A 16,157-nucleotide genomic window follows, 5' to 3' on the forward strand; every position below is an offset into this window, starting at 1 on the left:
GTTGCTAACGTTTTTTTGTTTGTTTGTTTGTTTTGTTAGAAACATTTTGTATCCTTTAAAAATTATTAATGAAACATTAACAAAGACGAAGCTGAGTACAAGCAAGAATTTGGAAGAGATTTTTTTTTTGGCAGGAGGCTGTGAACACGGGGCTAAACATGCTGTTTTCTGTTGGTCAGTAGGGTGTTTCTCTCAGTAGAATAATACTCAACCTTTTTCTTTTGGTTTTTTCCATATCCACTCTGGCAAGTGCAGACCTGTCCTATCACCATTTTTGGTTGTGTGTTTTTGGAACGCAAACAAGTGGTTGCAACATGGCAACGCCATGGCTGCACCAATAAAAAATAAAAAAAAAATATCCTGGTGCCTCCACCAAGTGTAGAGTCCCACCCCCCACCCCAATTGGTGTGTGATCATGTGTGAGTGATAATGAACAAGGCAGCAGTGTTTGGCCACAGCGTTGCCTCTTTGTTCCATGCAGACTGAGCCCCAGTTTCTAATCTGCGGAGATCTGGCCGTAATCAGCTTAGCCCACCGCCACTCTCACTCCTGCAGGGTGGACACTTTCTGCCACTTTTGCCTGGGTCCCGTCCTCGCGTCTTCATCATTCACCTGCTGAAGGACCTCCAGAGGGAGAACTCGGCCGCAGGGGAAGTTCTTGTCGAGGAATAGTGTCGACTCCGGAACCGAGGGCCATGAATGAACGACAGGAAGTGGAAGCACCTGCTGTGGACATGTACCCCAGGAAGATCCTCGAGTACATGGAGGGGTTCCTCATCTCCAAGGTAAGGAAGGTCATTGCTGAGAGCACACACACACACACACACACACACACACACACACACACACACACACACACACCTGCTACGGACATGTACCTCAGGAAGAGCCTGCAGTACATGGAGGGGTTCCTCGTCTCCAAGGTAAGGAAAGTCAATGTTGAACGCGTGTACACACACCTGCTACGGACATGTAGGGGTTCCTCATCTCCAAGGTCAGGAAAGTCCCTGTTGAGAACACACACGCTCATTTTAATAAGTCAGGGAGAACATCTTCATCCTCTGCAGGCTTCTCATACAACAACAGACAATAAATATTTTTTTCAAAAGTAGCAGTTTCAAGTTTTCAGTTGTCTTGTTTTCGTTTTATTTTTCTAATCTAGTGAGATTATTCGTCAAACAAACTCCACAAACTGCATATTTGACCATTTGTCTGCCGCTGCCCATAAAAACAATTAAGAAATATCAAATAAAAACAATCCATAACAAAAAGACACAAATCGTTTTTATTAATAGCAGTAAATTATATTATAGGTCTGGTATATATATAAAAAAAAAAGTAAAAAAAAAAAAAAAATCAAAAACATAAAAACCCCATAAAACATGAGGATGTGTATCGACTTGATAATCAGATTAGCTCCTCTCCGTGTTCTCTGATGTCTCTGTGTCTCAGGTGGTTTTCTCCGCCTGCGAGCTGGGCGTGTTCGATGCGTTGCTGAGCGCACAGCGCCCCCTTTCTGCGGAGGAGATCGGCCGCGCCACCGGAGCCAGTCTGGACGGAACAGAGCGTCTGCTGGCCGCCTGCACGGGCCTGCATCTCCTCACCACGCAGCAGCAGGACGGACAAGGTCAGCAGCAGCAGCAGAAGCAGCAGCCTGGTGTCCTCCTCGTCTCTGTCTCTGATTATTTCACACTCCGCTCCCTCCTCTTGCTCCCTCCCTGCTAACGCACCACCTGTCCCACCACCTGTGTTTGTTGCAGCGCTGTACAGCAACACAGAGCAGGCCAGGCTCTACCTGACCCGCTCCAGCCCGCTGTCGCTCTACCAGTCCATCCAGTACAGCTCCAGAACCATCTACCTGTGCTGGCACTACCTCACCGACGCCGTCAGGTACCGTGAATCTGAACCGTGAGGTCTGAGGTCCGCAACAGACGTTTTTGCTGCAAGGTGACGGCAAAAAAAAATAAAATGAAATAAATGAAAGGTCGGCAGCCAGACGATGCTGTTCTATAAATCATCGCGTTTGATTCCATCACTGAGAGTTCCACTTTCACTCAAGCTGAATCCATGTTTGTTATTGTAAAAACCCCAATTACTGAGTCCCCAACTGACACAATGTAATCAATCAAAAATTAACCATCCGCTATTTGGTTTATTCAACCCAATTTTGTTTGCGCTTGGAACTATTAAAAAAAAAGAAAAGAAAAGAAAAGAAAAGATATACCTCGTTCCGCCGCTAGATGCCGTAGTTTTGCTCCGTTCCGCACAACCACAACAAACCGGCTGCCTGCACGTCCCGAGCAGTCGCAGCAGCCCTGAGCCTCCGAACAAAAATGATTTCTTTCTAAATTACCTCGGACACCAACGTTTTGCAGATAGTGTCAAGTCATGAAGAAAGTGCACACTGTTGCAACTCTTTGTCGGGTTTTCCCCATTTATTTTTGTGTTCCACTCATCACCAAAGCTCTTCTTTTATTCTTTAGCTATGTTATTGTTAGCACTGACGTGTGTCCTTGCTGGTGTTTGTCGCTGGTAGCGGTGAGGAGGAGGAGGGAGATCCGGAGGCAGGGAGGAAGAAAAGACTCACATTAAAAACAAGTGCGTGACCATCCCTCTGGTAAACAAGGAGCAGGAGATAAACAAGCACAGGGGAGGCATCTGAGGTCTCTTTCGACTTCATCCAGTGTTTTTTTCTACACAGCTAATCTGTTTCTATTCATCACATAGAACCCCCCTTAAAAAATGACAATTTATGCTCAAACCTTGGCTTCCTCGAGGAATTAACCACTGGATAGTTGCCCCCCCCCCCAGCAGCTCTGTTCTTCACTGCATGTTCTCGTCTTAAGCTGCAGAAAAGTTTCATGCTGACAGCAGCGCTGCGACTTGATAAATCACTTTTGCTCCTTCTCCTTCTTTGTTTACAAACACATTTAGTTCAAGTTCTGATATTGTTTTTAGCCATTACTATGCACAAGTGGCCTGAGTTCTATAAGAGAACATCTTTAATGACTAAAGGCAATTGGGGAGCGTCGAGGAAAAACACAAGCAAGTAATAATGATACCACTAACCGCCGCCGTGGGAAACAAAGTCGATGTTGCCAAATTGAAATCTAAAAAAAAATGCACGTAAAGTGATTTTAATTTCACCAGGAGAGACGCAGAGAGCGGCGGGTAGGTTGGTAGGTTGGTAGGTGCAGGATATGAGCCGCGGGGGCGCTGGGAGCTGGTTAGACTTGCAGTCAGAGGACGTGGAGCCCCGTCACGCTGCTTCTGTTTGAAGAGTCTCTCAGGAAGGATTTCAGCCTCATTATGATGTGTGAGGGAAGGCTTCCCGCGGCTCTCACACACCCCCGTGCGATTTGCCGCGGCTGCTGGCCTAAGAGCGCCGCGTCCGTCTGCGGGAGCCGCACAGCGTCGAGTTGACAGCCGGAAGGGATGAAAGCATCCTGGTGCATATGTGATTAAAATAGGGAAGTGAAAATATATATATTTTTTATTCCCAACCTTCAATAAAAAACAGAATTTTGATGTTGATCTTATTGATTCCGGCGAGGGAGATTGTGTGGCTGAAGCAGATTTCAGGCGGCGAGGCGATCGATACCTTAAGCCTCAGGTTTGTCTGTGTGCACAAAGCAAATATGATTAACAAATAAATAAATAAAATCGCATCACTGCCATGAGGAATTTGTGGAATATCCATATTTTGTTTTTTTGGTCTCCTTCCAGAGAGGGTCGAAACCAGTATGAAAAGGCTTTTGGAGTCGAGTCCAAAGACCTGTTCGAGGCTCTCTACAGGTAAGCAGCTGGCTTTGTCTCACAATGACACACACACACACAGAGGCACACAAGCACACACGTTCCTCATTTACATTCTTCCCCTGTCTCTTCGTCTTAGGCCTGTCTGTCACTCTTTTCTCTTCCTCCTCCTAAAAAAAGCCCACCCCTGGGATTTATTAGGAGGCAGGGGGTCTGTGATGAGGGGAAGGGTGTGTATGTGTGTGTGCATGTGTGCGCGAGACATGAGCGGTGATGTGAGGAGGCAGATCCGCCATTGTCCTTGAGGTCTCGTGTGTTTATAGGATCCCGTGCCCACAGTTTTAACGCTTGGCTGGTCCTGGCGGTCAGCACTTTGCAGAGGTCGTTCGCTAAAAAGAAAGTTTCACACGTTGTTTGCTAATAGACTCTGACTGCTCTGCCCTGAGCCCTGCACTGTAAAAAAAAAATACCGCCGGGGCCGTAAAGAGCGAAAACGCAGATTAATGACTTGCCGAAACATCCGCCCACTTATTGCCCTCAGCGATCGCTGAAGCCTTTGTTGCAGAGATGTCAGCTCGCTGAGGCTGATGGCCAGGCTTTTGCTGGATGGCTGGGATTTCAACTCCGGCGACTGGCTCGTCCATCTTGCCAGGCTCCAGTACGACCGGTTTTTAAAGCTGTCGTGCATTCAGGCTGCTCCACGCCTGCTTCAAATGAGTTGCGAGTAAAAGCAGGATGGCAGCTGCTATAAAAACAAGTGGTGATTCAATTCAGGAAGCCACAACAAGTGATGGTGCTGCTGAATGGGTTTGATTGGTATGAGTTTATTTATTTATTTGAAAGGGACAGTGCATATTAATGAACATGTGAATGTAAATAAGCCAGAATTAGCCAAGGGCTACTTTCCATTTGCAGTCCCAACTGACACTAAGACAGTAACAAAGAAACTTACATTTAAAATTAGTGCTGACAGATTTGGTTTCTTTTCAGCCACTTTTTTACATTGACTTTTAAAGTGTTAAATGTGTTATTGTCTCTTATTGGAGCTGGAATCTCATTAAAGTTAAGGGACTAGTGTGTAAAATTACACACAAGAAAGTTGAGTAGTTTAGAATGGAAGCAGGTAGGATTGACTCTCGCTAAGACACCTTGACAAAAGTTTTTTTGCGGGCTCTTTGCCAGATGGATCCACAAGAAAAAAGATTTAGGAAATGCCTCACCTGTCATGCAGTGTAAATAGTATGCATTCAATCGTTTATAAGAAATATGGACATTTTTGACATTCTTTCCCGCTTTTTTTGTTCTCAAATGTCTCTGTCACTTGAAAATGAAAAAAAGTTGAAAAAAAAATTCAATGTGCATATTCCTTATTTGTCCCATAGAGGACAAATAAGGTATTTGACCTCTAATTTATTGGAAATGCAGACACCCAGCAAGGAAGGGGCGGAAAAACGCCAACACTTGTGCTCAGTAGCTTTCAATGCAGAGGAGCAGGTTGTTTGTCCTCTGTGATTTCCCCAGTGGATGCTGCGTGTAAATCAGCAGGAGGAAGGAAAAAAAACACCAAACGCTGAAGTCACGCAGCAGCGTCTTGGAGCAGTGCGGGGGGATGATTCAGAGCCGGCTGGATGACTCACTCTCTTGTTTCCTCACAGCCGTTTAACCGGCCACGTACCGTTTCGCAGCTCCGGCGGACGCGAGGAAGCCCTGTTGCCAAACGGCGAGGCGGCTGAAGCTGTTTGCTCCCACAGTCTCTGGGAATTTCTCTGCACGGCTCTCACAGCCGCGGCGCTCCCAGTGCGCTTTGATGAGCAAGGCTGCGTTTTTTGTTTTTTGTTTTTGTTGGGAGTGCGAGACGTGGTGACCTTCCCCCCGGATGCTCCTCGCCTCCAGCCCAGTGTCACCTGGGAAATCCTGGCTGATGAGATTTTAGCTATTCATCCGTTAAGATTCAGAGGAGCTTTTGTGTGTGTTTATGTGTGTATATATATGAGACCTTGTACGGTGATGAGTGGTAAAATGATTTTTATTTTTTTTAATCTGGCATCTGAAGAAGATGAAAACCTTGAAGCGGTGTATGCATCGTACAAAATCTGTGGATAGACTGAAAAAAAAAAACACTGTATCTTTTGAGAAAGCAGCAGAATTAACCTCTGGTTACAACAAGAAAAGTGTATTTTGGCCTCTGAGGTTTTGGTTCAGGAGGGCTTGGTGAGGATCTGGGGATGGGTTTTTCGTTCACTCGCTATCTATACTGCTTGTGACATCACAAAGGGCTGATTACCACAACCACAAGGGCTGGCATTGGTCCCAAAATACATGATTGGTAAATATATCATGTTTAAAAGCGAGCCAGTTCCCTCAAGGAACTGGCTCAAATATCGTGTTTCACTGCTGGGGTCACCGGACGCAGAGAGAGACAGAATGTGTCCTTGAAGAAGCTTTGCCTCAACAACAACAACGCAAAGCGGTGCAGTGTTCCTTCCTGCTCAGACACTTCACGACTGGGACTCTCGTGGCCGCAGACCGGGCGCGAGACGTCTCAGCGGAGAGCGCGCCGTTCGAACCTCAGCAATGATCGTTGGCGAGACAGACGGGTCAACGTTGTCTCGATTGGACTGGAGGCAGGAGGCGAGATGGTGCATCTCCATGCGCTCCATCAGCCACTCGCTGCGCCGCGGACGCTCTCTCCCATCAGAGCGTTTCAACCACTTAACCTCAACAATTACCCGGAATTGGAGATGACAGGGCTGCTGTTAGGGCCTCGCAGTCATTCCGTCTTTTGCACGTCGGGGTGGAAGCTGAGCTTCTCCGTCTCCGCCACCGCTGCTGCTGCTGCTGCTGCGCTGACTCACTCGCAAAGTTTCTCTGAAGGTCGTTGTGTCGTCTCCACTTGGCCCGAGACGATCACATGGCTGATTGGATGAAAACAATTCTAGTGTTGCAGAACGGGGAGATAGTCAGTGTATGTGTGTGTATGTGTGCGTGCACAGCCCCGTGGCAGCAGGACAGAGTGCTGCTGCGTGATGAGGTGGAGATTCCTCAGAGCAGCAGCCGTCACCACAGGCTCTTCTCCTCCTCTGCTGCAGCCCTTCTCTCTCACACACACACTGTGTCGCCACGGGGTGCAACTTTGTAGATGAAGGGAGGCATATAGCGCGTGTGTGTGTGTGTGTGTGTGTGTGTGTGTGTGTGTGTGTGTGTGTGTGTGTGTCAGTGTGAGACTTTGTGCATGTGTGCGCGCGCGTGTGTGTGACAGCCTACGGAAAAATGACAAAGAAAGTTTTGCCTCAATAGAGCGAGACTCAAGGAGGGTCTGGATTTTCAGATTGTTTTTGTATCTGTGTGTGTGTGTGTATCTGTCTGTGTGTGTGTGTGTGTGTGTGTGTGTGTGTGTGTGTGTGTGTGTGTGTGTGTGTGTGTGTGTGTGTGTGTGTTCGTAGGTCTGACGAGGAGATGGTGAAGTTTATGCAGTTAATGAACTCCATTTGGAACATCTGCGGTAAAGATGTGGTCACGGCCTTTGATCTCTCCCCCTTTAAGGTCATCTGCGATCTCGGAGGTAAGTGACAGCATGCGTGTGTGTGTGTGTGTGTGTGTATGTGTGTGTGTGCGCGCGCATTGAGTCATCGGGTCCAATTTCCATAAGGTCACGGGTTGACAGTCGTTAACATTTAAAACGGTGGGAGTCGTGTTAACTGGGACAGCTGGCTCAGCCGTGCACGTATTTATGAAGCCGCGTGCGCATGTGCACGCAGGAAGACCAGCGCACGCTGTCAACTGTCACCTTTATTACTCCCCCCCCCCCCCCACCCCGCCCCACCCAAAGTGAACCAGTCGGCCTCCTCAACAAGCAGAAGCCCAAAGTCACTGCAACCCCTGGAGTTGCAGCAGCACTGAAAATGGGGTTAAATAACGTTTTCCCTGCATGAGACAAACGTATAAAACAAAGATCGACAGAGAGTAAAAAAAATATCCAAAATAAAAGTAAATAAAAATATCCATTGAGCAGCGTTTGTGCGAAGGAAAACGCCTCGTTGGTGTCAGGTGCTGGTGCAGAAGCTGTACCGAATAAAGCGGCCGTATTTGTCAGCAGCACAATTTACAACAAATTTTGAACAAGCATTTTTGTCTAACCCAAACCTCCGGTCTTGTCCATGCACACTGTAATTAGTCACATTAAATAGAAAATCTGAAATGAAATTATACCCTGAGGCACTCCTTTCAGTTTTTGCATGGTTCCACTCTCCCCGTACGTGACGGAGCGACAAAATTCCTGAAACCCACTTCTGGCTGCTGGTGTGAAGTGTGTCACCCCGAGACTCCCAGTGGCCCCACAGGCAGAATAACAAGGTGTATAATGAAGCTTCTGTTGCAATATTCATGTACTGAAACTGAATATTTTCCGTGAAAACAAAGTATTCATTCACAAGAACTTGGAGGGTGACAGAGGAGTCTGAATACATTGAACTGCACCCACGCACGTTAACATTTCTCTGTGCTTTTAATGGCAATTTTAAAGTGACTATGCAAATGAGTGTCAGAGAGACATCCCCAGGAAGTCCCCAGAGATGTAATCTGCCACAATGAAATCTTACCGAAATCCGATTAATTCATAAACTGCTTAATAGTGGGTTTTGTGGCAAATCGTTTGGACAAATAGCAAAGTGCACTGCATTTGAAAAAATGAAGCCCCGTCAAAGCAAAACAAACAAACAAAAAAAACAACAGAAAACAACAAAACAGCATGAGGTCTAAGATGACACTCAGGGCTTCTTGGGAAGGGATCCGAGTCAAAAGGAAGAGGTTATGTGCACGCTGAATATTGTCCTCATTTTAAATTTTTTATTTTATTTTAAAGAGACAGTTAAGGCTGCTTGACTCTTGAGAACAAAAATATGTGGAAAAGAATTTCAAAAATGTCAAGACTTCATATTTCTTATAAACAGTAGGACGCAAACTATTCACACTGCATGTCAGACTGGGCGGTTTTTAACACTTTACGGTTACGTCCACGTCGCCTCTCTCTCATTAATCAGCACAGCGGCAAAAATATATCCACTCCGACACGCGTCTTCGTCTTTGAGCTGGCGCAGCACCCGAGTCGACCGCAAGGGGGAGCTGTGAAGCCGCCGATAGCACGCGTGGTCTTTTGAACGCACGCACGCAGGCACGCACGCAGGTGGTGGAGGGTGGGGAGGCACAGCCTCCGGTCCCTACGACTGTCCTTCTGTCCCTCCTCACCTCCAGCAGGAGCTCGCGCGTTTAGGTTGGTGTGCGCGTGGACATCGGGTTGACTGAATGCGGTGCTTTTTTATTTTATTTATTTATTTATTTATTTTTGCCGCGGCACCTGTTGTGTGTGCGCGCAGATCCAGGTGCTCCGTCTGTCTGTCTGTCTGCCTGCCTGCCTGCCTGCCTGCATGCCTGTCTGTCTGTCTGTCTGTTTATCTGTATGTCTGCCTGTCTGTCCATCCATCTGTCTGTCTTCCTGTCTGTCTGTCTTCCTGTCTGTCTGTCTGTCGGTCTGTCTGCCTGCCTGTCTGTCTGTCTGTCTGCCTCTCTGTCTGTCTTAACCTAGAGTTATTTCCTTTAATGTCACACTTGGATCCCATTTATTTTAAATGACACCCACTGAGCAGAATTTAATTCACCATTTCTGTTTTAATATGAATGTGTGCCTCAACCCTGTTGGTGAGAAACATCCAGCAGCCGTCCTTTACTTCTTTTGCTTGATTGCCCTCCCTTTGTGATGTCACACAGGGCACTTTTCGCCCTCTGACAACACCTCTCTGACATTTTATTTTTGTCCCCTTCCAAACACGTGACTGTTACAACTAAGCTTCAGCTGTAACAGGGGGCTAAAACCCAACATTTTTGCTGGAGACCACAAACAGAAGGCTAATAATGCTGTTTTGTGGGGATACCGAGAGTTTCTTGCATTATAAATCACGTCCGTCTTCTCTTTGGACATTAGCAACCCTGGGGACATTACAGTCATGGTTCTGAAAGAAAACATAGCGAGCTTCTCCTCTGTGTGTCCGTGTTGCGAGACTTTTGCACCAGACTGCGGTTTGAACAAGCGCGGCCAATTAGACTCGTCATGTCGCGGTGGTCGCTGAAGGGCTTTGAAGTAGGGCGCAGAGCTGCCTAAATCCAGTGCAAAACCAAAGAGCTTGTGGTAATTCTGTGGAATGTGGTCGCAACCAGCAAAAGGAGCTGCTGCATCTTGAACCTCACACTTCGCCGTGACAGCTGAACTGACATCATCGATCCACGGCCGTCTCCAAAGGATGGCAGTGAGCGGCGATGGCCGGCCGAGGAGATGATGCCCAATGTTCTGCTGTCAACTGGAAAATAGACTTTTGACTCTTGCCGAATGCAATGCAGTGAATTTGTCTTCACTTGTCCCGCTCGAATTATGATTCAGTGTTTTTGTGAGACCGTCCACACGTTCATGGAGCAAACTCCCCGAAATACCAGATGTGTGACATCGGTGTGTTTACCAATCAATCCCCAGCACAGACGAGGTGTAAGAACTAAAATCATGACCAAATTCTGCTGGAAATCACCGGATGCTAATTGTAAATGAGTTTGTTTGGGATGAGGGTTAGGTGAACAGAAATGGTTCCAATTCTGAGAAAAACCATTACTCTTTCCAATCTTGATGAAAAAAAAAATGCATGAAAAATAGCTCCATAAATACAAGAGAGCAAATTCTAGCGTTTCCCTGGAAAACACCGGATGCTAATAAAATAAACCTAAAAGAAATACAACGTTACTGTGCTTCCAGACGTAGGTTGCCGTTTGTCTTGTTTGTATTTGTCTTATTGTTTTATGACTGGCCTGTGTGGCTTCATTAGCTTTGAATGTGTGGCTCTCCGCAGCTTCGTGAACACCTCGGGCAGTGAGCCATGGATCCCTGGCTGCTCTACCTCAGTGAGGCGTCGCTCACTCGCCCATCTCTCCTCCCTGCTCCACACTCGACATCGGGGGTCGGACTTGGAGGGGATGAACATCACTCTCCGGCTAATTCCCGCGTTCCGCCCCCTTCAGGTTGGGGGTGAGGTTTCACATGCTTGGAGGTGCGACGGGTTTCTGGAACTTTCACCTTTGTGTTTTGGTGGCAGCGTGTCGCCGGGAGCCTCTGATCTACTGGAGCGTCTCAGCAAAAACTTCTGCGGGAGAGATGTTTGACTCTGCCGAGGTGGCCGGTGTAATTCCGTGTAACTGTCAGCGCTTCCAGCGGTGGGGGGGAGCGATTTACAGGTGAGACGGAGACAGGTTGAGTTAATTTCCTCCTGCTTCCACCGGCAGCGGAACATACTTTTTAGCGTGGGGGAAGGTCTGACAGACTCCTGGCAGGCCGACTCCTCGGACTCCAAGGTGAAACGCTTCAATTTGTCTCGGGGTGAACGTCAGTCCTCGCTGTCCACCGCTTATAATGAACCGCTCTCCTGCAAGACGTCTCGCTGTAGAGCCAAAAGAATGCGTTGCTGTCCGTGGGTTAAAACAAACAAAAGACAAAACAAGCAGATAATTACAAAAAAAGTAAATTGCAAATTGTAATGGTTTGCATAATTATGGAAAACAGATCCACAAAACGATCTGTGCAAAGCGTTCTACATATCCCATGACATGTTTTTTACTCCTGTGAGGTGGGTCACCAAAACTCTTCTTTGTGTTAATAGAATCATTGTTTAGAAAACACAAAATTAAGTTTGTTTTTTTATTCAGTGATTGCTACTGTATATACGACAACAAAGCAGCCACGCTCACTGTCCAATCAGCACCACGGACAGCACCGCAGGCCAAGCGATGGCTTTTTTTTGCATCACACCCGTCACTTCACACCAATCACAACCGAAACACCCGCAAATCGCAACTGTACTTTGTCGAAATTTTTGAAATATGGCTTTTATTTTGCGAAAAACTGTAACGCAAGCTCAGCTAGTGAAATAAGCCCAATTCCCCATCCACATTAAAAAGACTGTCAATAAACCATCAAGAGTGCCACAGCATCTCTCAACCACCAGAGGGTTTGAAAATCAGGGTCATTGCTTGCAATTCCCAAATTCCCACACGGGAGTTCCTGACCCGCCTTCAACCCTCCGACAGCGAGTTTCATCAACAAAAAAACACGGAAGCAGCCGCTTTTGCTTTTGGGCAGCGTTGTGCTGCTGCGCTTGTGCGCTCACTCGCGCTCCTTCCCTCCCTCTTTTTTTGATTTTTCTTCTCCGCTGACCCTCGTTTGATGTCGGAGGCCGACACAAACACACAGCAGCTGCTGTGTGTTTGTGTTTGTGTGCGACTCGGTGGACGTGGAGGCAGGAGAAGGTTGGGTGGGAGAGAGGAAAAAAAGACTGATGCAGAGGAAGCAGGTCACGCTCGGAAGGGTCAGGGCAGCATTCTGCCGACACACACACACACACACACACACACACATGCACACTGTGGCTGGCTGGCTTTGTTTGTAGCTTGGTCAGAGTGCGATCCTTTGATCCTGTATTCCACTTCACTGCCTCTCCGTGGCTCCGCCCCCATTCGGACGTTCTTCATCCGTCTCTCTCTCTCTATTTCTCTCTCTTGCTCTTTCTATTCATCCTTCACTCTGCTTTGTCTTCAACATTTGCTTTATGAGGCATGAACGCCAATAACAACTCTGCCAAAGTGTCATGTTGAAATATTCATATGTTTTTACATTAAATCCGGGGTTCCGCCCCTTTCGCCCACGCTCTGCGTGTGGAGTGTGCCCTCATTTGAATCACATTAGCGGTCGGACCTCTGCGTTCCCATGAATTACAGTTGTCACTGTGTGAACAGAGAACAGGATGTTTTAGCCTGTTGTTCTTCTTCTTTTATTGAGAAAATGTCCTGTTCAATCTGTGGCTTCCTCTCCTGCTCCACCATTTTCCATGATGTTCCTCTCCTCTCCTCAAAGTGTGCTGACCCGGAACACTTGATTGAAGTTGAAAACTTAGCCAAAAACAATTCAGATGCCAGTTTTTCAAGGTGGATGTGCGACAATATACAATCAAAACTCCAGCAATCCCACTGACTTGTCACCCGAGTGAGCCAGTTTCATCCCCAACTCGCTGTGCCCGATCCAGCCGAATCCCAAACAAGAATTTATTTTTCTTTTTTCCTTAATGCGCAAACATTTTGGCACCACCCAGATAGCGTGAGTGTTTTTGTTTGCTCTTCCCTAAAACGGATCCCTCAGAAGGATTCCTCGACAGCAGCCTCCTGCCCTTGTTTCCATTAATACAAACCGCTTAAAGTTTCAAGTCGCCCCTGCCTGCTTTGCCGCCATGAATGTTGGATGAACAGTTTTCCCAGAGCTGCTGCCGCCGCCGCCGTGCAACAAGACACAAATCGCGCGGCTGAATCACGGGGGTGCACCTGAAAGCATTCCTTCCACTTGTGTGACTCTGCGTTTTGTCGGCGCTAATGAAGACGGTCGTGCGTCCATCGCAGCGTGAGTAAAACGCCCTCTCTCTCTCTCTCTCTCTCTCTCCATCTCTCGACCCCCGCCTCCGCCCAGGCTGCAGCGGGGCATTAGCCAAGCAGTGCACGTCGGCCTACCCAGAATGCACCGTCACGATCTTTGACCTCCCCAAGGTGGTTGATACGTCGAGGGAGCACTTCCTCAGCGGGGCCGACCGCAGGATCGGCTACTGCGAAGGTGACGTCATCGCCGCTGACCGCAAAACGTCTTGACATTTACGACAACGTGCAGACAGTTCAAGTGCACAAGCTCACACACACACACACACACACACACACACACACGGTGCACATCCACCCAACAAACTAGGGGAAATATATATGTCAATCCTGAGAATCTGAATTCTTATCGTCATCTGTTCCATTTGCAATGGACTTTAGGATCAGTCACTAAATCAAACGTCGTTCAGTCAGCCAATGCGAGCAGGGATACAGTTTTTTTGCATGTGTGATCCCCAGTGTAAAATGGTGAACTCCTGATAAACGCTCGTGTGTTTGACCTGACGGGCGAGACGTGCGTCAGCTGTTTCTTCTTCTTCTTCTTCTGCACGTCTGCCAACATCAAATTTGTGAATATATCCCATAATAAAACTGACACTCAGTGAAGTGCAAAAGGAAAATAATCAGGTCATAAAAACACTTCATTTGCAAGCGTGATGTATCGTCGCCGTCACATTGTTCGATATCCATTGTTTGGATTTGTGAGTCTAGTCGGTCAATGTCTTGGCTTGTGTGTGTATGTGCACATGCCGTTGCCTGAACTGTGTGTGTGTGTGTGTGTGTGTGTGTGTGTGTGTGTGTGTGTGTGTGTGTGTGTTTTCCAGGGGATTTCTTCAAAGACGCGATGCCGGACGCCGACCTCTACATCCTTGCCAGGATCCTCCACGACTGGAGCGACCAGCGCTGCATCCAGCTGCTGCGTCGAGTCTACCAGGCTGGCAGACCAGGTCTGTGTGTGTGACTGTGATCGTGCCTTTGAGTGTGACCATGATGAGTAATTTATTTTACTCCCCACTCCGCCGCTGGAAAAAAGACGGCAGATTGTATCCCACAATGCAGCTGATCCCCGGGAAAAAAAGAGAGAACAGTGTCCCTCTGACTTTGATCAAAGACAAATGGGCGCACAAAAGCAGCAGATGGCTTTAAGAGGGAGAAAACTCCCTCCTGTTGTTTTCATTTTTTTTTATCTGCATATTTATGACTGCATGTGTGCGTGTGGAAGGCTGTAGGTGTGTCAATGTGTTGTGTGCATAAACACAGTCACAGAAAAAAAAGCCCCTCTTTTGCTCTCAGGCCTCAGAGTCGCTCATAAGCCCGAGCAGTTGACCAATCAAGGGGGGGGGCTAAAAGTCAGTGATGAAACAAACTCAGCAGTTCGGATAAACTGTAAACCACCATCATCAATCTCAGCACAATAGCTTTTAAGTTGCACCATCCCTGCAGTCATGATGCTGCATTTTGCATTGAAATGAAATATCTGTAATCCAAAGAGGAAATTTGTATTTCAATCTTTACAATATTCACATTACGCTAAACATCAGAAACCTTTTCAATATCAAGTGTTTTAGGATTTCTTTCACCCCATAGAACTTAATATTTAAAAAAAAAATCATCCAGATTAGAAAGTCAATTTTCACTAAATATATTTTGCCAAAACAGATGGTTCTGTCTTAGCAGGAGACTATAAAAATAATCACAGTATTTAAGAGTTAACTCTTTTATTTGAAGACACTTGTCGCCAATTCTGCATTGGTTTTCAACTTTGTTGCATCAGGGAGTGCATGAAAACGGCCTCCAACCGCCTCATTCTAACAAGCGCAGTCTTCCAAATCGTTGCCAGGACGAGCGGCAGAAGAGCAGAAGATGAAGAGAGAAGAAAAACATTGTGTTTTTCTTTGTTTCCATTTCGCGCTCCGTCCTGCAGGAAGCGCCGTGCTGCTGGTGGAGGCGCTGCTCCACGAGGACGGCTCGGGCCCGCTCACCGTGCAGCTCTACTCCCTCAACATGCTGGTTCAGACGGAGGGAAGGGAGAGGACGGCTGCTCAGTACGCTGCCCTGCTGGCCGCCGCCGGCTTCTCCAACATCCAGCACCGCCTCACCGGGAAGATCTACGACGCCGTGCTGGGACACAAAGAGGTGTAGTCGTAGTCTGCTAAGCTAATGAAAAACTGCAGTGAGAAAAAATGTGTCGTTTGATTCTGATTTCATCATAACTTGTTTTTTTTTTTCCCCACACAGAAATAATTGAGTCATTGGGGGTCCATTGGAAAGCTACAATGTTATAGCCAAAATTCCTAGAAAAAAAAAGAATATTCAATTCTTAATCTTGGAATTTTGCTGTACACATAAATTGATTTGTTGGCTAGAAAAACTATATTATTAGATAACACTGATGAAGTTTCTATTGCATATAAATGTGCCTTTAAATGTATTTGTATTTCTGCACTGTTGTCAATCACATAAAATATGCCTTCTGTAAAAGTGTTAATGGTATCATTGTCTATTTTTGAAATGCAGAATAAAAATGTGTTGAGTTCAAAAAGCCTGAAAGTACATTTTCCCTTAAGCATGTTAATAAAGTTATTCTTCATCGTCTGTTCTTTTCACGTCGTATAATATCCACTTGAATGCGTTGCTCCCATTGTCGAACCATAAAGCATAAAACTTCAACTCAAATGTACATTTTTTTTGTTGCAACTGAATGTATAAATGAGGGCAAATTCATCACTGTAGTTTTCTACTTCCGCTCAACTATTCTGAACTTAGGTGCCTAAACTTTGCACTTTAGAGAACATAGTGTCGTTGTTGTTTTTTTTTTTCTTCTTGCCCCGGTGCCATCAAATGTTCTCCTGGGAGTCTCCAGAGACAGACGGTGTGAGAGCTCTCCAAGCTGA

The 16,157-nt window shown here is 46.6% G+C and overlaps 1 protein-coding gene across 1 annotated transcript; it reads left to right on the forward strand.

Moving 5' to 3' along the window:
- The first annotated feature begins 50 nt into the window (after nucleotides 1–50).
- Nucleotides 51–15,810, forward strand: asmt (acetylserotonin O-methyltransferase). Its single transcript, XM_076040203.1, has 8 exons — nucleotides 51–785; nucleotides 1,453–1,627; nucleotides 1,761–1,890; nucleotides 3,727–3,795; nucleotides 7,200–7,318; nucleotides 13,301–13,441; nucleotides 14,088–14,210; nucleotides 15,188–15,810. The coding sequence occupies exons 1-8, from the start codon at nucleotides 696–698 to the stop codon at nucleotides 15,403–15,405; spliced, it is 1,065 nt and encodes a 354-aa protein (XP_075896318.1). The 5' UTR covers nucleotides 51–695; the 3' UTR covers nucleotides 15,406–15,810.
- Nucleotides 15,811–16,157: the final 347 nt, after the last annotated feature.

This window comes from Nelusetta ayraudi, unplaced genomic scaffold (genome assembly GCF_046127955.1).
Source record: "Nelusetta ayraudi isolate G7.1 ecotype Tasmania unplaced genomic scaffold, CSIRO-AGI_Nayr_v1 ptg000060l, whole genome shotgun sequence".
Lineage (NCBI taxonomy): Eukaryota > Metazoa > Chordata > Actinopteri > Tetraodontiformes > Monacanthidae > Nelusetta > Nelusetta ayraudi.